Consider the following 25,000-nt stretch of genomic DNA (forward strand, 5'->3'; position numbering starts at 1 on the left):
CATCATTATTATTATTATCATTAATCATCATTATTATCATTATTATTATTATTAATCATCATTATTTTTATCATTATTAATCATCATTATTATTATTATTATTATTATTATTATTAATCATCATTATTATTATTCTTATTACTACTACTACTACTACTACTACTACTACTACTACTACTACTACTATTATTATTATTATTATTATTATTATTATTATTACTATTATTATTATTATTATTATTATTATTATGAGTTATTAGGGCCTATTTAAACCAGAGAAAAAGAGAATTTTTCGCGAGTTCTAAATGGCTTCGGAAGAAAATCGTGGTTCTCCAAATGGATTAAGAAGAAATTACCATAGACTTAGCATGGAATTCTGAATGATTCCAGATGCGAATCTGAACGACTTCGAAAGAAAACCCTGAATCTCCAAATGTCTTCAGAAGAAATAGCCGTAGACTTAGCATAGAGTTCTGAATGTGTTCAGAACGGAATCTTCACGGAGCTGTAAATCAAATCACGTAATTTATAAGAAATCTTCATGCATCTCCAAAGGGATTCAGGACAAATTTCCATAGACTTAGCATGGAATTCTGAATGATTCCAGAAATCTCTGAACGATTTCGGAAGAAAATCTTCCTGAACCTCCTCTCCAAATGACTTCAGAAGAAATAGCCGTAGACTTAGCATAGAGTTCTGAATGACTCCAGAACGGAATCTTCCCGCAGCAGTTCTGAACGGCTCCGCCCCGGATTCCAAAAGACTTCTGAAGACCTGATCTCTCTCTCTTTTCTTTTTTAAAACATACCTTGCAACACCTCACGATCTGTATGTACTGTAGCTATGGAAGTTTACGCAGTGAACATTGGGAGGAGGATTTCACTTTACTTAAAGAGCTCACGTTCTGGCGGAACAGGTAACTGACTGTGAGAATTTTGTTACAGCTACAGGATGAACTGGAGGCTATTCGGAACACCTTCATCTACAGATAGTTTGGATAGGTGGTGCCGAAGTTGGCGAGCTTTGAAGATCATAATGTAAGCGCCTTGAAGGATAATTTGCTTGCGGTTTAGCGACGATGCCCTATCATTGGATTGCATTGGTGGAAAGCGGTGAGCGACGTGTGTTTCTTCAAAACTCTGCGTTGAAGATAGAACATTATCAGGACGGCATTGGTAAATATACTGTGTTGCTCTTCGTTGACTTTAGTATGATGGCGTATAGTGTATGCCGAGAAATCAATGGCATCCTTGTCTTTACCCATCACCCTTATAGGTAAAGACATGAAAGCCATCGATTTCTCTGAGGAATCTGACGAACCGAGGACAAACAGTACTGAAATGTCTCTTGAAATCACGAAGGAGACTAGCGAATTAAGCAAAGAAGATCTTGAAAAAACTATAAAAGAAAGAAGAGAATAGAAAAGGAAAGCCTTTATATGAAGAAGTATAAAAAATAGCCTTTAATTATAGAGGTAAGTCACCTAATAACTGAGGTCAAATAGCCTTTACTATTAGCGGTTAGTCGCCTTAAAACAGGTCTCAAAGAGCCTCTAGTGCTAGCAATAAAACACCCAAAAATAAAGGTCAAAGAGCTTTTAATGTTAGAGGTAAGGGGATTAAAATAAAGGTCAAAGAAACTCTAATGCTAGAGTATAGCACCTCAAAATAGAGGTCAAAGAACCTCCAATGCTAAAAGTAAGGAGCCTCAAAATAGAGGTCAAAGACCCTCTAATGTTAAAAGTAAGGAGCCTCAAAATAGAGGTCAAAGACCCTCTAATGCTAAAAGTAAGGGGCCTCAAAATAGAAGTCAAAGAACCTCTAATACTAAAAGTAAGGAGCCTCAAAATAGAGGTCAAAGACCCTCTAATGCTAAACGTAAGAAGCCTCAAAATAGAGGTCAAAGACCCTCCATTGCTCAAAGTAAGGAGCCTCAAAATAGAGGTCAAAGAGCCTCTGATTCTAAGAGTACGGAGCCTCAAAATAGAGGCCAAACAGCCTCTAACGCTAAAAGTAAGGAGCCTCAGATATAGGTCAAAGAGCCTCTAATGCTGAACGTAAGAAGCCTCAAAATAGAGGTCAAAGAGCCTCTAATGCTTCAAGTATGGAGTATAAAAATAGAAGTGAAAGAGCCTCTAATGCTAAAAGTAAGGAGCCTCAAAATAGAGGTCAAAGACCCTCTGATGCTAAAAGTAAGGAGCCTCAAATTAGAGGTCAGAGAACCTCTAATGCTAAACATAAGAAGCCTCAAAATAGAGGTCAAAGACCCTCTAATGCTAAACATAAGGAGCCTCAAAATAGAGGTCAAAGACCCTCTAATGTTAAAAGTAAGGAGCCTCAAAATAGAGGTCAAAGACCCTCTAATGCTAAAAGTAATGGGCCTCAAAATAGAGGTCAAAGAACCTCTAATACTAAAAGTAAGGAGCCTCAAAATAGAGGTCAAAGACCCTCTAATGCTAAACGTAAGAAGCCTCAAAATCGAGGTAAAAGACCCTCTAAGCTAAAAGAGCCTCAAAATAGAGGTCAAAGAGCCTCTAATTCTAAGAGTACGGAGCCTCAAAATAGAGGCCAAACAGCCTCTAACGCTAAAAGTAAGGAGCCTCAGATATAGGTCAAAGAGCCTCTAATGCTGAACGTAAAAAGCCTCAAAATAGAGGTCAAAGAGCCTCTAATGCTTCAAGTATGGAGTATAAAAATAGAAGTGAAAGAGCCTCTAATGCTAAAAGTAAGGAGCCTCAAAAATAGAGGTCAGAGAACCTCTAATGCTAAACATAAGAAGCCTCAAAATAGAGGTCAAAGACCCTCTAATGCTAAACGTAAGGAGCCTCAATATAGAGGTCAAAGAGCTTCTAATGCTGAAAGTAAGGAGCCTAAAATAGAGGTCAAAGAGCCACTAATGCTAAAGTATGGAGCCTCAAATTATATGTCAAAGAGCATCTAATGCTAAAAGTAAGGAGCCTCAAAATACAGGTTAAAGAACCTCTAATGCAGGAGATACTGCAGCCTCAAAATCGAGGTAAAAGACCCTCTAATGCTAAACTAAAGAACCTCAAAATAGAGGTCAAAGAGACTCTAATGCTAGAAGTGAGCAGCCTCAAAATAGAGGTAAAAGACCCTCTAATGCTAAAAGCAAGGAGCCTCAAAATAGAGGTCAAATACCCTCTAATGCTAAACCTAAGGAGCATCAAAATAGAGGTCAAAGAGCCTCTAATGATAAAAGTAAGGAACATCAAAACAGAGGTCAAAGACCATCTAATGCTAAACACAAGGAGCCTCAAAATAGAGGTCAAAGACCCTCTAATGCTTAAAGGACCCTCAAAATAGAGGTCAAAGACCCTCTAATGCTAAAAGGAGTCTCAAAATAGAGGTCAAAGACCCTCTAATGCTAAAAGTAAGGAGCCTTAAAATAAGAGGTCAAAGACCCTCTAATACTAAAAGTAAGGAGCCTCAAAATAGAGGTCAAAGAGACTCTAAGGCTAAAAGTGAACAGTCTCAAAATAGAGGTCAAAGAGCCTTTAATGCTCAAAGTAAGGAGCCTCAAAATAGAGGTCAAAGACCCTCTAATGCTAAACTAAGGAGCCTCAAAATAGAGGTCAAAGACCCTCTAATGCTAAAAGTAAGGAGCCTCAAAATAGAGGTCAAAGACTCTCTAAGGCTAAAAGTAAGGAGCCTCAAAATAGAGGTCAAAGACCCTCTAATGCTAAAACGTAAGGAGCCTCAAAATAGAGGTCAAGAGACTCTAAATCTAAAAGTAAGGAGCCTCAAAATAGAGGTCAAAGAGACCCTCTAATGCTAAAAGTAATGAGCCTCAAAATAGAGGTCAAAGACCCTCTAATGCTAAACGTAAGGGGCCTCAAAATAGAGGTCAAAGACTCTCTAATGCTAAAAGTAATGAGCCTCAAAATAGAGGTCTAAGACCCTCTAATGCTAAAAGTAAGGATCTTCAAAATACAGGTCAGAGACTCTAATGCTGAAAGTGAGCAGTCTCAAAATAGGGGTCAAAGAGCCTCTAATGCTAAAAGTAATGAGCCTCAAAATAGAGGTCAAAGACCTTCTAATGCTAAACGTAAGGAAGCTCAAAATAGAGACCAAAGACCCTCTAATGCTAAAAGTAAGGAGTCTCAAAATACAGGTCAAAGAGACTCTAATGGTAAAAGTGAGCGGTCTCAAAATAAAGGTCAAAGAACCTCTAATTCTAAACGTAAGGAGCCTCAAAATAGAGGTCAAAGACCCTCTAATGCTCAAAGTATGGAGCCTCAAAATAGAGGTCAAACAGCCTCTAATGCTAAAAGTAATGAGCCTCAAAATAGAGGTCAAAGACCCTCTAATGCTAAAAGTAAAGAGCCTCAAAATAGAGGTCAAAGAGACTAATGCTAAAAGTGAGCAGTCTCAAAATAGAGGTCAAAGAGCCTCTAATGCTAAACGTAAGGAGCCTCAAAATAGAGGTGAAAAACCCTCCAATGCTCAAAGTAAGGAACCTCAAAATAAAGGTAAAAAACCCTCTAATGCTCAAAGTAAGGAACCTCAAAATAGAGGTTAAAGAGCCTCTAATGCTAAAAATAAGGAGCCTCAAAATAGAGATAAAAGAGCCTCTAATGCTAGAGGTAAAGCACTTCAAATTGGAGATCAAAGAACATATAATGCTAAGATTATAGTACCTCAAAATTGAGGTCATAGAGCCCTTAATACTAAAGGTATGGCACCTCAAAATAGAGCTTAAATATCCACTAATGTTAGAAGTATAGCACCTCAAAATAAAAGGTCAAAGAACCTCTAATGCTAGAAGTAAGGTACCCCAAAATAGAGGCCAAATAGTCTGGCTTATTCTTTGTATATTCACCCTACGCATTGGTTTTCTGCGCGCCAGCGCTTTTCTGCGCCTTCACCAAAAACTGTGCTTCAGCAGAAACTGAGCACCAGCAGCATCCTGTGCGACAACGCTCCAGTACTCTCCTTCGCACTCGCGCGAGAGGCAAAAAGAATGAAAACTTTTTCACAGGTTAAAATTGTACCGTTCCCCTCCCTGCAAACGCATGACAGCATGCCCACCGGGCGAAAAGGGGAGGCTTCACAGAAGGGTTCAAGATCCCGAAGATTCCATCTTCCAAGGAGAATCAAATGATTCCCCTGAAGAAAGGAAAGATGAATACTGTGAAGAACTGCAGAGTATAATAGGTGAGAACCTAGAGAGATATGAAAATTGTGATTAATGACCTCAATGCTAAAGTTGGAAGGAATAATCAAGGGATAGAAAATGTGATGGGTGTTGAGGTTCTTGGCGAAGTTACAAATGAAAATGGGGCACATTTTATAAGTTATTGTTCAACAAAAAATCTTGTTACTGGACGTACTCTTTTCCAGCACAAGGAGATCCACAAATATACAAGGACTTCACCATGTGGTAATTACAAATATCAAATAGATCACATAGCCATTGATAGAGAAGGAGGACTCTGGGAAATGTAACAAGCTATAGAGGTGCAGTTATTGGTAGTGATCACCAGCTCCCCATTGCCACATAAATATTAAAACTGAAAGAACCCAAAAGAAATGTAGATAGAATACCTAAGTTTGATACAACTAAGCTTCTAGAAGATGAGCACAGAAATCTTAGTAACTGAATGTAGGAATCGATTTACAGTCTTAAAAAGAGACTTTAAGAGACGAAGTTTTGGGACATGCAGTTACAAGGAGAAAACTATGGATATCAAATGATACTAGGGATACTATAAAAAAAAGACAAAGAAAGAAATTGATTTCTTAAAATTTTCGAGGAAGTAATGAAAATTATAAGGTAGAGCATGCCAAGTATTTCAGTATTGATAGCGAGGTCAAAAGAAATATTCAGGAATGATTGGAGAGAATATTTAGACAGGAAAGCAGATGAGGCTGACAAAGCTATGAATTCAGGGAGTGGCTTTGTTGTAGGAATTGCTCTTGGAATTATTAATGAAATCTCTACGGGAAAAAAAGAAGCATATACCCATCAAAAAGAAAGATGGATCTGTTATAACAAAAGAACATGAAGAAAAGTAACGTTGGAATGAACACTTTAGTGAGGTCATGAATAGGAAATACGAAGGGAATAATTTGGTTAATATACCTGAAACTGATGAAGACCTTGATGTGGCCATGAATGAATTAGGTGTGTTTGAAGTCGAAGCTATTCTTAAAAAAAATCAAAAGATGGAAAGCCCCTGGATACGAAGGAATAACTGCTGAGATGATATTGCCTGAAAATGAAGTGACTCCCAGATTACCTACAAGATTATTTTGTAGAATGTGGAGTGAAGAGGCAAAGCCTTAAGTATGGGAGCTAGGAGTGCTGGTGAAAATGACAAAAAAAGATCTGACTGATTGCAGTCATTACAGAGGCATCACACTTACATCAGCTGTCATGAAAATATATAGAATGCTCATTCTAAAGAGACTAGAGAGAAAGATTGATGAAAAGTTGAGAGATGAACAAGCAGGATTTAAAAAAGGTAGAAGTTGTACTGACCAAATTTTCATTTAAGACATGTGGTACAGCAATATGTAGAATATAGAATTCCACTTTTGATGGTATATGTGGGCTATGAAAAAGCTTTTGATTGTGTGCTCTGGGAAATTTTGAGGAGAGTCCTGCGACATTATGGAGTTCCTCTCAAATATGTTAATTTAATTGTCTGTTCATAAGCATAGCAAATGCAAAGTTAATGTTAGTGGCGTCTTATCAAACGAGTTTCCAGTGAAAAGTGGAGTACTCTAAGGGAATGTGTTGTTACCTATGTTGTTTATCCTCCTCATAGATTTTGTAATGCATAGATCGGTTGGGGATGGTGGAGAAGGATTGGACTGGATTGGTAACAGAAAATTAGGAGACCTTGAGTATGCTGATGACGTTGTCCTAATTAGCAAAACACCACAGGGCTTGGAAAGCTTGCTTACCAGAATGCATGAAAAATCACATGAGGTTGGGCTCGAGATAAATAGAAGAAAGACAGATGATGAGAACGGAATATGCAAAGGAAGATGAAATATCTTTGGAAGGATAAAGGATTAATGAAGTAGAATTATTTAAATATTTAGGAACTATGATATCTAATATAGGAGCTTTAGAATTTGAGTTTAATGAAAGATTGAAAAAAGCAAATCAGAGGATGGCTAGGTTATGTCAAATTTGGAAATCAGGTCGCCTAAAATTACATATAATAATCAGGCTATATATCAGTTTAGTGAGATCGGTGTTACTGTATGGTCGCGAATCATGGTATATTAATGAAAGTCATTTAGTACATTTAAGAACAAAGCCCTCAGAAGAATATTGGGTGTTAAATGACAGGACAAAATTAGAAATGAAACTAAGAGAGATTAATCGAGCGCCATATGTGGATGAGATCATGATGAGGGGTAGATGGAGATGGTTTGGGGATGCTCTTTGTGCTTCCCAAGAGACATTAGTTCACCAAACTTTAAACTGGCCTCCACGAGGCACTAGAAGAGTTGGAAGACTCAGGACTATAAAGCCTGAAGTAGGATATTGTGATTGGAGAAGTATTGAAGTAAAAGCTGAAGATAGAGACGACTAGCGAAATCTGATTGAGGCCCTTTGCGTTAATAGGCGTAGGAAGAGATGATGATGATGATATGTGGGCAGTGGCTTCAAGCATCTAGCTCAAGGCGAGTCACTTAGCCTCCTTCTTCCTCTAAAAACCCTTTTTTTGCTCTACCAATGCAAAATAATGGACGATCCTTAATATCTTCCAAAATAATTTGAATTTCTTTTTTACTTCTTTTATTTTAGGTATAAATAAATCCTTATCATTCACTATCGGGACTATCCTAGCAGTTCAATTATCACTATTTATTACTCTGGTCAATTTAGATTTTTTTGTATTTACGTTAGTGTTTGCAGACATTTTTTCTTAAAGAATCGAGAGATATTTGGTTGCTTTGTATTTCCATGATTTGTTATGTTTCTATCTCTTTGTGTTTTTACTTTTATTTTTCTTCATTTCATCTTTTTTCTTAAATCTTCGATTGTATCCCTTTCTTTTGTAGGTAAAAGTAGCTCTTTGATGGCTCGTTCATAGTATGAGGTAACAATGATAAGAATAAAATGGATAGGTACAACTTAGGACGAATTTTGTTTATGGGATCAGCTTTGCCCCTCCTTGATGTATCTGTCATGCTGTTCACTCTAATGTTGCTCCATTTAACACCATATCAAAAAGGCAACATGACAGTTATCAACATGGAAATTAACAGGAACAGTGAAAATATAATCTATTTCAATTCCTGAAATTTTCATTTGGATATGTGAATTATTATGGGAACAATGTATATAGTAGAGTTTTTTTTTATATATATTTCTAGCATTTGGGTTGACACCCCTCTCGAGGATGTTACCATGTTTTGGTCAATCTTTTTGAAGGTTTCACCCCCTGAGTGTCAACAGCTTTAAGAGTGTCCCCAACATTAAATAACTTTTTGAAAATCATATCATAACCATCGAGCTAGAAAGAAACTTTTTTTTTTTTTAATGTAACTCTCAGGGTGTCACTCACTTTTAGGGTGTCACCTTGGACAGACACCCCTTTTACTGCACCCCTTATGTCTTATTTTGAATTTTTATGATCACATATATGCATATCTATACATAAAAGTATATTTGTGTGCTCGAATACAAAGTTTGATTTACATATTCATATAATAAGGCAAAATTGGACAGTTTTCAAAACCATGGTCAGGCAAAATTGGACAGGCAAACTTCTCACTTTTTTCTTGGCGAGGCAAAATTGAACAATCTTGGATTACGGACACAAAAATTTATGTAAGTCTATAATTTTTTTCTAGCATATTTATATTGATAGGGACCACAAATTGTCATAGTTTGCCCAACTGAGCGTTGGCGCTTAACGGAGATACAGACGTGCCCAAAATTGCCTCAAGGTCCAAAATTGCCTCGCCTCTGAGATATTTTTTTTTATTACTGTAATACGAGAATTTCTAATTCTTTGATGATTATGAAACAAGCCATTTTTATAGATGAGACCTCCCTCTCTTGAAAACATGTTTGGTATTTGGTCATAAATTATCAATATAGATTTTGTACATAGGTTTCTAAAAAGGTGTCCAAAATTGCCTCGCCCTACTATATATATCATACATACATTCATACATAATTATATATATATATATATATATATATATATATATATATATATATATATATATATATATATATATATATATATATATACAAAATGTGTTAGAGAGAGAGAGAGAGAGAGAGAGAGAGAGAGAGAGAGAGAGAGAGAGAGAGAGAGAGAGAGAGAGAGAGAGAGAGAGATAATAATCTTTGTATTAATATTCTACAGATTTGCTTAATAGCACACTTTTTGCTGATGATTTCTGAATCTTTTCGAAAATTGATTTTCTGAAATTCATGTTCATTTTGAACATTTTAATAATGTTCAGCTTGAGTTGATCCAGCAACAATAATATTAGCATGCATGGAAAAGTATTTTCAAGATTCTAATCTAAAACTAGTTTATCCATTGCGAGCTGAAAGGGCGCTACCTCATTTTTGACACCAAAGGCCATCTAGCAAAACTGATACATCTTACCATTAGACTCAGAAGCAGTATACGAGTTTTCAAGCTTTTTAATCATAACATGATGGCACGCTTTCTTTAAATCAAAGGATGAGAAAACTTTACACTTGAAAAGATCATGCATCATCTCCTCTATTATTGGCAGTGGAAGATATGTATTTAGATCAGTATATAAATCAATGGTATTAAAATAATCAATGCAGTGTCTCTTTATGTATGTTAGGTATACATGGCTCAATGACACTTTTTGACAATAAATTGGATATCTGTTCTTCATTGAATAACTAACCATCATTTACTATGTTGTCTAAATTTGCAAGTAATAGGTTTAAAGTACGGGTTCATCATTTAATGCTTTAGACAGTGCACACACTGACTCTATACTACTAATTGCATGAACTTGTATTTAGTGATACTAATGTCATGTAAATCCGTTCACCTTTCTATGAAATATTGTCAAATTCAGTTTTTGAGTTACTTTTCCACTTATCAAACTATCTGAGCTCCACGAGTCAATCAATGCATTCATACAATCTCCATATTCTCAGTAACCTCAGTCGCAGCAGAAATTGTAACGATCCAGTGTTACTGGTCAGCTGGAAGGGTCTGTTCCAGATCCAGTTTAAAACGGCTTGCATGTTCATAATTTGCTTTAAGATACCCTGATGCCAAAGGCTGTCCAGTCCCAGTGATAATGGTGGGTGTTGAATGTTCTCACAGCCCAAATCCATAAACTCAATCCCACTGTAATGAGGCAAAAGGGTTACCCTCTCCCCACTAGGGTTAACCATTTCCAATGAACTAACTTGAAGTTATGTAGAACTAAAAACTGCATAGCTGTTACTTCGCCTAAGACTAAGATTGTATGAGCGCTAGAAGCTAGAACTTCCTATGAGGGTGATGGGGTTTGGCAATGTGCTGAATAAATTGCGATGAGATCGATAGACTTGGCGACAATTTCCAAGCTTTATTCAACTTATTATCAAACTACGTAACTGCAAAAAATATCTAAACGTCAGCTTTGACGGGCCGCGTACACTAGCACCACATAATCAACAAAATGAGAAATCATAATTTTCACACCACAATAGAACCATTAATCTTTCTTTATTGCACTGGCATTTGCATCGGGTATTAAATTACAGATGACACACCATCCGACTCGTGATGAATTATTGACAAATACCAGCAATTACTGTGACGACAGTAGAATGAATTGATGAATATGAGCGAGTATTCATATATGATGTTTATCATAATAAATTAGATAAAGATGTTTAGGGATGTAAAAATTTCTGACTCTAATTTAACGGAATATTGGGTCAAATTATACAAACACATGTAAAGATTAGGTGGATTCATAAAACCTTAGAATGGTTTGATAACTAGAAAAAGGGGTGTAAAAAAATATGAAATTTCGATCAGTCAAAGAAACAGAAATTTTTCTGGCTATCTTTTGAACATCTGGAACAATTTTTACTTGAAATTGTTTTTTTATTTTCATATGCCTCCTAACTCTGTACGAATAGCCTAGTTTCCCAACTGGCGACTATTTTTGGTTATGAAACTCTCTCTCTCTCTCTCTCTCTCTCTCTCTCTCTCTCTCTCTCTCTCTCTCTCTCTCTCTCTCTCTCTCTCTCTCTGATGCGAGGCTAGGAATAGATCCAAAGGAGAAAACATCTACGAACGTTTCATTGGGTTCTTTCAAATCTATTTGCCCGCAAACGATTCTGCTTTCCAACGTTTAACCTGAAAATATCCAGCATTCTGTTGGGTCAACGACTTTTATAATTTCCAAAAAACTATCTTCATTTGCTTCTTTTACAATTCCAATAGCTTTAATAATTTTCTATTATATTCTATTAGCTTCATCTGTAAATGCAATGCCATACATAGTTATATAATATAATTTTCCTTTACTCGTTTTGTGAGAGCGCTGTCATTTATATTTGGATATATTTTGCATTTGCTACTCTGCAACTGGAATATTAATCATAATATTCTAATATATCTAACCTTCTATCTAACCTTCAAAATCTGGCTGAACTTTCAGGGCCCTTCCGCTCGACCCACATATGTTGGAAAGGAAACGGTTTATTTATGAAAGTATTGATCAAAATTCACGAAAGACTAGGATGAACTTGTGGGACATTATAACATCCACATTACCAGGAAGGAATGGGTCCATAATCTCGATTTAAGGAAATTAACTTAATGCTTCATTTTCGCATCATGCTGTTTCTGAATAAATTCTGATGCTACGTTATTCAACACATTGTGGAGATGAATTGCCTATTTTCCGGCTTGATCCTCTAAGCTGTGACGCATATTTTACATTGTAGAACGACAGGAAAGAGGAGCCAAAATCAATCGACCGCTTTGTAAGATGCTACTATCCCTCTATCTCGAAATATATATGACGAAAATAGCCTAACACCAGGCATGAAAAAGGACATATTTGAGGCCTTTGTTCTGTTTACGTTCTAGTGTATATATACACATATATGTACCAATATATATATATATATATATATATATATATATATATATATATATATATATATATATATATATGTGTGTGTGTGTGTGTGTGTAAATATTTATATATATATATATATTTATATATATATATATATATATATATATATATGTGTGTGTGTGTGTATACATATATATATGTATATATATATATGTGTGTATGCATATATATATGTATATATATATATATATATATATATATATATATATGTATACATATATATACATATACATATATGTATACATATATATACATATATACTGTACATATATATATACATATATATACATATAAATATGTCTTTATATATATATATATATATATATATATATATTCATATATATATATATACATATATACATATATATATATACATATATACATATTTGTCTTTATATTTATATATATATATATATATAGAGAGAGAGAGAGAGAGAGAGAGAGAGAGAGAGAGAGAGAGAGAGAGAGAGAGAGAGAGAGAACATACGCCCCACAACTTCTGAATAACCTGAAACTAACGAAGGGTGTTTCCAGAAAAGAAACACAACTGTCACTGACACATTCATTCTCCAAGAGTTGAATGATCATGGATGTAACCCAAGGCGGTTAAACTTCCACTGTAGTTTCATGCACCTATACGAAATGTGTGTGTGTGTTTGTGTGTTTCCACTTCCAAATGTGAGCAAGTCTGTGTCCCAAAAGCCGGCTCATTTTGCACGCCGCAAATAACCTGGCATATAGCTTTTAAGAGATCAAAGAGCGTTCCGGCTTCATATCCCGCAAACAGCTGCTGGAATCAATCAGGGACAGGAAATTAATGACTTATTGAACCGGGGTAATTTAAACCTGACTGAAGCCAATTAGTACTTCGAAATGGGAGACCCAATGAAATAGCAAAGGCCTTGGGAAAACATAAAAGAACAAAAATAAATTAATAAATAATTATACATATATATATATATATATATATATATATATATATATATATATATATATATATATATCCTGTAAGGAGTAGCTACTTATTATTGAACTAACATTGACTAAATATATTCCGTCCCCACTTAAGTTACAGAGTCATTAATCTACTATATAAATAGATCACTCAGTACCTACTTGAATGCGAAGATCTGAATATTATATATATATACATATATATATATATATATATATATATATATATATATATATATATATATATATATATATATATATATATATAGAATCATTTCAACATTTAGGAACTATATTGTCTCATGCAGGGTCTTTAGAGTTAAATTTTAATTAAAAATTGAAAGAAACAAATCAGACAATGGCTAAGTTAAGTAAAATTTGGAAATCATATCGCCTGAAATTACATATAAAAATCAGACTACATAGTTAAATGACATCAGTATTACTGTATGGACATGAGTCATGGTATGACAATGAAACAATCTCCAATAGATTTAGTAGCTTTGAAAACAAATCCCTCAGAAGGATATTGGGAGTTAAATGGCAGGACAGGATTAGAAATGAAACTATAAGAGAGATTACCCAAGTGCCATGTGGATGAGATCAAGATGAGGCGTAGATGGAGATGGTTTGGGTATGCATAGCTGAGGACTATGAAGCGTGAAGTAGATGATGATGACTGGTGAAGTATTGCTTTAAAAGCTCAAGATAGAGACGACTGGCGAAATCTAACTGAGGCCCTTTGCGTCAATAGGCACAGTAGGAGATATATATAAATATGAATATAAATATATATATATATATATATATATATATATATATATATATATATATATGTGTGTGTGTGTGTGTGTGTGTGTACACACACACATATATATATATATATATATATATATATATATATATATATATATATATATATATGCGCATACACACACTCACACACACACACACACACACACACACACACATATATATATATATATATATATATATATATATATATATATATACTGTGCTAGAAAATTATAAACAGCTTTCCACGATGATTTCTCTTAAAAACAAAAACAAATAAAAAAACAAAAACTTTAAGCATTAAAAGTCACAGCTCTCCCAGAGGAAATAATATGCGAAGAAATGAAAATTCTTTCATGACAACTCGTTCCAACAGAAAGAGCTTGCTGAACACCGAATGCGTACACAGATACATGAATAATAAAATACAAGGATGCAATAAAACCCCAAGAGCCACTCTGTTCTATTTGCGCTCTTATTATTATAGAAGGTTAATGGTTTACGATTCTGACTAACGACGTTTGATGTTTACCTATATAAACAAGTATATGGATGATATTAATAGCTTATTCAACAAAACAGGGTAACATATTCGTCATTTTCACAGACAAACAAACAATGTCTTTACTACACTGAAATATTTTATCTATAGTACAGGGTTTAAAGGTCATTAATGACCAAAGGGAAAGGTCACTGAGCAGTCTCACAATATCTCATAGACTGAATGCATATACATATAATCAAACCCAAAGACACTTTCAGTAATGCCAGGACACAGGGGAACCAGGCAGTGCTTTCTGTTGTTAACTTGGTATATTTAGGGATACTGCAAACCCTGTAGCTCATAAAGACGGTAGATTCGAGAACCCAGTAAAATCTATCAAGCCATCTATCATTACATTGGGAAGACTACATGATACCACGCTAGTCTACCAAGTAATCTTTCTATCGATACATATGCTCTAATCTCTTAACAATTAAAAGTTATCAATGACATATGTATGTTTATGTCTACAAAATACCTAGATTTAAGACAAATAAAATAAGTACAATCTTAAATTTAGAAAAAAAAATGCCCTCTCAATCTCAACATACATTACAGATCAAGATATTAATTTTGAAAAATCCAAATCCAAACTAATTCCAAATATGATAATAAACTATCTCCTATATCCTATGGCCCGCTTCTTAAAAAAAAAAAAAAAAAAAGATAGTAACTTCTCAATTCACGAGAAAAGATTTTTAGTCTTTACTTACAATACAAATAATACAATTCTTGCTGCTAAAATGTTTCTTTTACTTCTGCAAATACTAATAACACGTGTACTTGATGTTTAAGGTCAAATAATACCAAAGGGAAAATGAAACAGAATATGTCTAGCCAGCTTCGTCTACCCAATATATATATATATATATATATATATATATATATATATATATATATATATATATATATATATAAATATATATACATATATACATATATATAAATATATATATACATATATATACTGTATATATACAGTATATATATATACATATATATATAAATATATATATATACATATATACATATATATATACATATATATATAAATATATATATACATATACAGTGATACCTCGGTACTCGACCATAATCCGTTCGAGATCCGTGTTCGACCTCCGATTTGTTCGAGTACCGAATTTTTTTTCCCCATAAGAAATAATGGTATATATTCTATTCCGTTCCCAAGCACTCGAACAGGCCCAAAATATTAATAAAACGTGTACCTAAACAACAATAATTATCTAAATGTGTATGAAATTGGTCAGAAAATCCTATAAAACAATTTTAAACCATTTACTGTACTAAAATAAAACAATTTTAAACCATTTTCTGTACTGTAGTGAACATACCTTTGAGCAGCGGTTCGATGGCATACAGGGATGGATGTGGAGAGGATGGAAGGGGGAGGTTACTGCTTGGAAGGAGAGTCCCCTTCCATGATGTGGCGGGGTAGTTCTCCTTCAGGAGTTGTTTCTCTCTCCAATGAAAGGGTGGGCAGATCTATTTCAGGGGTTTCTTCTCTTCTTTGTCTCTTCTTTGGAGGAGAAACAGGCTTTGATGTAGCAGCTTTCTTTTCTTTTGTGAAAAACTGGTCTATTGTTAATTGTTTCTTCCTCCTCTGCAGTATTCTTCGAAAATGATACATGACACTATCATTAAACATATGCACTGCCCGGTTTGCTACTGCAATTTCTGGGTGGTATTTTTCAGCAAAAGCCTGCACATCTGCCCACTTGGAACAAATTTCATTGATGAGAGAACTTGGAACATCCTCCCTTACCTCATCCTCTTCTGAAGATTCCTGCTCCACAATCAGATCCTGCTGCTGTTGTTGTTGCAGGTGCAACAATTCCTCCACAGTCAACTCGGTAGAATGGCTTTCTACAAGCTCATCAATATCATCCTTGTCGACCTCAAGCCCCAAACTCCTGCCCATGACAACAATTTCCTCAACGACATCAGTGTCATCAGAAATTACAGGGGTAGCAGTGCTTGGACCCGCCTCTGGTTGGAAACCTTCAAACTCCCTCTCTGTGACACATGATGGCCACAGCTTACGCCAGGCAGAGTTCAATGTCCTATAGGTCACACCTCGCCAAGCTTGGTCAATCATGTTAACAGAGTTGAGGATGCTGAAGTGTTCCTTCCAGAATTCCTTTAGGGTCAACTTCGTGTCACTGGTCACTTCAAAACACTTTCTGAAAAGGGCCTTGGTATAGAGTTTTTTGAAGTTTGAAATGACCTGTTGGTCCATGGGCTGGAGTATGGGAGTAGTATTGGGGGGCAAGAATTTGATTTTGATAAAGCTGTATTCTTCTTTCAAGTCATCCTCGAGACCTGGAGGATGTGCAGGAGCATTGTCCATAACCAGAAGACATTTCATTGGCAAGCTCTTTTCAATGAGGTAAGCCTTAACCTGGGGGGCAAACACTTCGTTTATCCACTCAGTAAAGAATTGTCTTGTGACCCAAGATTTAGTGTTCGAGCGCCACATAACTGGTAGTGCACTTTTACAAATATTATTTCGTTTGAACACCCGGGGGTTGTCCGAGTGGTACACTAACAAGGGTTTGATCTTGCAATCGCCACTTGCATTTGCACACAGCAACAATGTTAGCCTATCTTTCATTGGCTTGTGACCTGGCATCTTCGTCTCGTCCTTGGTAATGTACGTATTGGCTGGCATTTTCTTCCAAAATAACCCAGTCTCATCACAATTAAAGACTTGTTGTGCGATCAAATTTTGTTCATTTATGTACCGATCGAATTCCCCCACGTATTTATCGGCTGCAATTTGATCCGAACTAGCTGCCTCCCCATGCCTAGTAACACGATGAATACCTGTTCTATTACGAAACTTTTCAAACCAACCCCTGCTCGCTTTAAATGTAAATGAATCACTTTCACTGGTACTCGGACTTTTCTTCACTAATTCTTCATAGATATGCAACGCTTTTTCACAAATGAACGCTTCACTAACACTTTCCCCGGCCAACTGTTTTTCTTTAATAAATATTAAAAGCAACTTTTCCATCTCCTCAATCACTTGTGGCCTTTGCTTAGTTACCGCCGTAACTCCCGTTGCAACATTCGCCTTCTTAATCATTTCTTTATGCTTTAAAAACGTAGAAATGGTCGACTTCGCCATTCCGTATTCTACCGCTAAATCGGACACTCGTACACCATTCTCATATTTCGCTATAATTTCCTTCTTCAACTCGATCGTTGTTCGCACTGTTTTCCTCTTCTCCTTCCCCTTAACACTCATTACTTTCTTGGGACTCATTATGAAAGCTAAAAAAGCAATTAAAAGCACTGAAAATCACTAAATCACAACGAATGCTGATCGCGCGTTGTCTGAGTGACGCTCTCGAGAGAACTGATGCTTCCCGAACAAGCGAGAGTGGCCGAGATGGCGCGATCATCACAAAGCCCATGCGGTCGTCACGTGTTCGGCTGGTCGAGTACCGAATTTTTGGTCGAGCACCGCAGCAAAAATTTCTCGAAAATTTTGGTCGAACTCCGAATTGTTCGAGTATAGAGTCGTTCGACTACCGAGGTATCACTGTATATACATATATATATATATATGTGTATATATATATATATACATATATATATACATATATATATACATATATATATAAATATATATATACATATATATACATATATATATATGTATATATATATATATATATATATATATATATATATATTTATTTATTTATATATATGTATATATATATATATATTTATATATATGTATATATATGTATATATATATATATATATATTTATATATGTAGAGTATATATATATATATATATGTATATATATATATATATATATATATATATATATATTTATATGTATATATATATATATATATATATATATATATATATATATAAATACATATATATATAAATATATATACATATATATATAAATATATATACATATATATATATATATATATATATATATAAATATATATATATACATACATATATACATATATATAAATATATATATATACATATATATATATATATATATATATATATATATATATATATATATAAATTATATATATATAAATTATATATATATATATATATATATATATATATATATATATTCTTTTTCCATTCCCCCTCTCCTCTTCGTGTATGTAAAATCATCAAAATCCAATGAATATTGCTGTTTTCGTTTTGCAAAGCTGTGACGCATGAAACGTTCCTTTTGCCAGAAATTTTCGATCCGTATCTCTATGAATACTTGAAAAGGTCTCGACAAAAACACTTTTGAAAATCTTCTGTCTTGGAAAATCACAAACCGATTCACTGAACCGGGTTTATTCCAAACAAGTATTCACTGGATATTTTTAGTAAATGGATTTCATTTCCCTAAATGATCTAGAATACGGCTCTTCATTTCAATTGAGTAAAATGCCACAATACTATTCGGTTCAGCAAGGTTTAAAGCGAATATCTCTCTTATATATGGTCTGAAAGGTATTTCTAAATTAAATAACTTGCTATTCAACAATCTAGAAAAGTATATTTCTATTAAACATGTACAAACAAGTATTTCTCTATTCCTCACGCCTTTATAAAAATAGAAATATTTTTTTATAAATATTTATGTACGAGCCTTTAAAATATTTCTGTAAAGAAGTTTTTAAACTGTATTTCTCTTTTCAACACGTGCTACAAATCCTGTCACAATAAATCAAATAAAGTTTATTATATTCCATTATTTGAAAATCCTTCCTGAACAATAAGTTTAAACCGCATCTTCCATTCAACACGTCTTCAAAAAGTATCAACTATTTGACCCACTACTAAGAAATGATATAGGTAGTAGTACTAGTAGGTTCGCCAGGGCACCAGCCACATGTTAAGATACTACCGCAAAAGAGCTACGGGGTCCTTTGATTGGCCAGACAGTACTACATTGTGGATCCTTCTCTCTAGTTACGGTTCACTTTCCCTATGCCTACACATACAACGAATAGTCTGGTCTATTCCTTACAGATTCTCCTCTGTCTTCATACATTTGACAACACTGAGATTACCAAACAATTCTTCTTCACCCAAGGGGTTAACTACTGCACTGAAATTGTTCAGTGGCTACTTTCCTCTTGGTAAGGGTAGAAGAAACTCTTTAGCTGTGGTAGCAGCTCTTCTAGAAAGACACTCCAAAATCAAAACACTTCTCTAATCTTGGGTAGTGCCATAGCCTTTGTACCATGGTCTTCCATTGTCTTGGGTTAGAGTTCTCTTGCTTGAGGGTACACTCAGGCATACTATTCTATTTAATTTCTCTTCACCTTATTTTGTTAAAGTTTTTATAGTTTATATAAGAAATATCAATTTTAATGTTACTGTTCTTAAAAAATTTTTTTTTCCTTGTTTCCTTTCCTGACATGGCTATTTTCCATGTTGGGGCACCTGGGTTTATAGCATCCTGCTTTTCCAACTAGGGTTGTAGCTTAGCAAGTAATAATAATAATAATAATAATAATAATAATAATAATAATAATAATAATAATAATATTTAACTGCAATTGTTCAATTATAGATGATAAAAAAAAACGTTCTGCATTCACCCTACAAAAAATACCAATCAAAGGCAACTTCTTTTATCATAAAAAAAAAAAAATAAAAGAAAGTCAACGGTTTTTTTTGTAAACTTTCTCAATAACCGAAGTGTAAACTTAACATGCAGCGTTGTGATTGGTACAATCAATAATTAAAAGTTCACCTGGACATAATATTCCTGGAAGTCTATCGCTAACCCGGGAACGGACACGACAGAGGCATCGCGCTCAAACAAACATTTACTTCTATGGATTCTGGTTATTAATCTCGTTGCCTAAAGCCTAATAAGGTCATGAATTTCCCCTCTACAACATATCAGTTTTCAAGCCATGTCAACGAATATAGATATCAAAATTGGAAAAATAAATGTATTTTATTGCAACTATTTGGATTATGAAAATAAAAAAAAAATCTAAAACCAATTAAAATGTTAATATTTCGGAAGCTTTGTATGTCTTTTCATGACCGTATATGAGTAAATGTTCGACCTAAAAGTTTACATATATATATATATATATATATATATATATATATATATATATATATATATATATATATATATATATATATATATAAATATGTATATGTATATATATATATATATATATATATATATACATATACATATACATACATACATACACATATATACACATATATATACACATAAATATACACACACACACACATATATATATATACATAAACTTTTTCCTGACATCAAAATAGTTATATATAAAATTTCGCCCTTTGTAAACCAGACACTGAAACAGGAAGACCACAACTGATTTATTCATTCCTGTAATCTAGCATCAATTAAAACCCAGAATTGGAGATAAAATTAACAATGTTTGTTTTTGTGGCATAACACAGTAACGAACAACGCGAACTTCGATTGTGCAAAAATATACAAAATATAATATAGACTATTTAGTTGTAAATCTGGTGGAGAGATGCTCACGACTGCCAGAAATCATTCTCGTATAACAATCAATGTGTGTATATATATATATATATATATATATATATATATATATATATATATATATATATATATATATGGAGGGTATATATATATACATATATAAATATATGTACACACATCCATATATATAAAAGTATATACATACAAATATACATATACATATATATATATATATATATATATATATATATATATATATATATATGTGTGTGTGTGTACATGTACACAGTATATATATTCATGTATCAATGTTTATACACGCACAAAGTATCATTTATATATATATATATATATATATATATATATATATATATATATATATATATATATATATATACGTCTTCTATATTCTTTTACATTAAGTTTAATAAAATTTATCTTGCCAAAAAATAAATCCAATTTCTCTCTGGTATAATCTCACACCGTCCAATGAATTTAAGTATATACAGGCAAATATTTCGACTGGTCACTGTTTAATGTAGATAGGCTGTAGGTAAGGGATTTATACGGAATTTATAGTGGTATAAATACCCACTTTGATCGAACTATACAAATAAAAAAACTAGCCGCTATTTAACAAAAAAAAAAATTATCATTTTTATTTCAAACGTCTTTAACTGAAGAGGTTATTTACAACAAATATATCAGCGGAATGACGAAACTTAAATAAGATATTAGCAAAGGTAAAAACCTTGAATAAAATCCCCAATTTGTTTAACAAACATCAATAAAACCTGAGAGTAGGTTATGAAAATGGCTATAATAAAACCTCTTGTAACAACACAACAAACAGCTTCCACACCACCAAAGCGTCCTTTTTAACAGCAGGGCTCTTCAGCAAACGTCAATAACAACGGTAAACTTCTTAATCCGAATACCTATTACCTGCTAAGGTAAACTTACCTGGGATCTTGGTATGCGGAGCAGGTAACGCGTCTCATGGCAATAATGAAAGGCGACTGGGCGTCTTCTCTTCAACACAGTATTCTTTTAAATGGTTTCTTTTTTCTCTCTCTTAGCACAATAATTCTCATTGATAATTGTCACTTTTTATCACGGTTCTTTTCTGATATTCATCGTTTTGTCTTATGGATTTTTTATTGGTTGATTTTCTTTTCTAAAATTTAGCAATTCGTGTCATATATTAATCAAACTAAGTCCTCTAACACTGTTCTTTTATCTCTCTAAAACAACATAAAAAGGTGCTCTTACATACTCTGCACTTTGTAGCACTTCTAAAAGTACATCATCTCCAATCTAGCACATTATATCAACAAAAAATGCCGCATGAAAACAATCAGAAACATATACACGGATGTCATAAGCATAATTGAAAGTAACACTACGTATACAGAATGATCAAATCAGATAGGGAGACTCTTTCACCTTCCTTACTCTTAGCAATAATAAAAAATAATAATAATAAAGTTGGTTTGAACTGGAATAAGTCATTGATCGATTTGTTTGCGCAAAAGAGTGACGTTCCAATTATACATATCCTATGTCCGAAATGCACGTTTAACTAAAAATATTACTGAATGGAAAAAAGGGCAAGTCTTGATATACTTTATTCAAGACACATTACCTCAAACCATTCATGCGCTCAAGATACTCTAACACCTAAATTCACTTTGTTTCTCCTTTCTCTGTCATTCCCCTATGGCCTTTTTTGTTCTTAAATCAAATAAATATTTGTTTAATTGATATAATTCTGGCAGGATGCTATTGGTCTTACAACAGACTATCCCTTTCTGAATGGCGTTCACTTAAAATTACCAATGCTTATTTGTTGCTTTTAATAATATCAATGTGATTTCTTCTTCCTCCTTACCATTTTACCGTTGATTAAGACTGAAATTAATGAAGTTTTCTAGTCAGCAAATTCATAACTATGTATCAGTTCTAAAATCAGACATAAGATTGTTTTAATTGCTCTGAACCTATTAGGAAATTAGGAAATGTTTGCATAAACAAAATCAATTTTAGACAGGATCTAAATATATTTTTATTAAGTGTGCTTTGGGTGATTTTATTTTCGAGATTTTATTTTCAATGATAATAGTTAAATAATCTAAGAGAGAGAGAGAGAGAGAGAGAGAGAGAGAGAGAGAGACTACTGTAGTATATGCTTAAGACTTTGGAGGGTGATGATAAGGAAGGAAGATTGATTTAGTGTTCTAGTCAGGAGACTGTAAGTCATTTTTATAAACCTTGTCGCTGTTTCACAGCTGTCTTATGTTGACAAAAGCTCTCTAAAGACAGCTGTGAAATAGCGATAGGGTTTATAAAAATGACTTACAGTCTCCTGACTAGAACACTAAATCAATCTTCCTTCCTTTATCACCACCCCCAAAAGTCTTAAGCATGTACTAGGCTGTAAGCTCTCTCTCTCTCTCTCTCTCTCTCTCTCTCTCTCTCTCTCTCTCTCTCTCTCTCTCTCTCTCTCTCTCTCATATTATCTAACTATTATCAAAATGCGAATAAGGAGCAAGAATGGACAATAATAAACAACTGAAATATTTTGTATTTATCTTCATAAGAATTTCGAACAATCATTATTCCTTCAAATGCCAACGACATATACGACATATAAATAACGTCATCCAAAATATACTGAACAAAACTGCATTTGCAGCCAGTCAAAAAGCAATTAGTGAAAGAGAAGAAAACCTATATTTGATGACGAAAATTCTACGTTCACGAATAGTTTCGGTAACTGTTCCAGAAACATCGAATCATTTTACAAAACATATTGCTATCGAAAAAAAAAAATAAAAAACATTACTCAACCATATCGCTGAAATGAAAAATAGTTGTTAACTTTTTTTCGGGCTGTTTTAAAACATTCTATAGAGAATCTTTTTTTTATGTAAATGCTTTACTCTCTCACATACAGTGCATACATACACCCACACCTAACAAATACACTTGACACACACACACACACACACACACACATATATATATATATATATATATATATATATATATATATATATATATATATATATATATATATATTCATATATATATATATTCATATATATAAAAATATATATATATATATATATATATATATATATATATATATATATATATGTATGTATATTCATATATATAAATATATATATATCTATATATATTTATATATATAAACATATATCTATCTATCTATCTATCTATCTATCTATCTATCTATATATATATATATATATATATATATATATATATATATATATATATGTACGTGTGAATCTTAAAATTCAAATACACACACATATAATTACAATAAAAAATCTATGTTTTGAAATCACCAATATTCAACGCACAGCTAGTTAAGACGTCTGTAGAATAAAAGCATCAATTAGTTTTAAGGAACACAAAACAGTGACTAATTTAGCAAACTTCTAAAACTTAAAGTAATTATTCCGGAGTCAACAGGTAAAAGCGGTAAGCACATTAACACTGATAGATCCTCCCCTTGTGACTACGCGAGTCACACTGGAATGATGGTACTGAATTGAGAGAGAGAGACTCACCTCTGGTTTCTCTTAGCCTACATCTCTTCGTTCGACTCCTGCCACAAACATAACCCCACAACCCCCAACCCCCTTTCCAAACAACTTCATCTTTTCCTAATTCATCTAACTCCGCCTACCTTCCCTTCCTTCTTCGCCTTTCTCTTCCTCTCTCTCTCTCTCTCAATCAGCTCCTCTACTCCAAGTGCATTCCTTCTCAAGTCCTTATCTCATTTCCTTACTTGACCTTTTAGGTCTTGGGTCTTCTCATGACCGTTATGTCACTATCTGTCTGTCTTCTTCCTGGCTCATTATTAGGTTTTTATCTCGCTCTCTCTCTCTCTCTCTCTCTCTCTCTCTCTCTCTCTCTCTCTCTCTCTCTCTCTCTCTCTCTTTTAGAGAGAGAGAGAGAGAGAGAGAGAAGTAATCTTTAATGGTAAAAATAAATTTTA

General features: G+C 33.5%; 1 protein-coding gene across 1 annotated transcript in view; it reads right to left on the reverse strand.

Moving 5' to 3' along the window:
• Positions 1–22,094, reverse strand: part of LOC137627271 (alpha-1,3-mannosyl-glycoprotein 4-beta-N-acetylglucosaminyltransferase A-like) — a 124,363-nt gene extending 102,269 nt beyond the window's left edge. Inside the window, exon 1 of the mRNA XM_068358351.1 lies at positions 21,934–22,094. Coding sequence (XP_068214452.1) covers positions 21,934–21,971 — 38 coding nt within the window. The 5' untranslated portion in view covers positions 21,972–22,094. The remainder of the gene's footprint in view (positions 1–21,933) is intronic.
• Between the last annotated feature and the right edge of the window lie 2,906 nt (positions 22,095–25,000).

This window comes from Palaemon carinicauda, chromosome 35 (assembly GCF_036898095.1).
Source record: "Palaemon carinicauda isolate YSFRI2023 chromosome 35, ASM3689809v2, whole genome shotgun sequence".
Taxonomy (NCBI): Eukaryota; Metazoa; Arthropoda; class Malacostraca; order Decapoda; family Palaemonidae; genus Palaemon; species Palaemon carinicauda.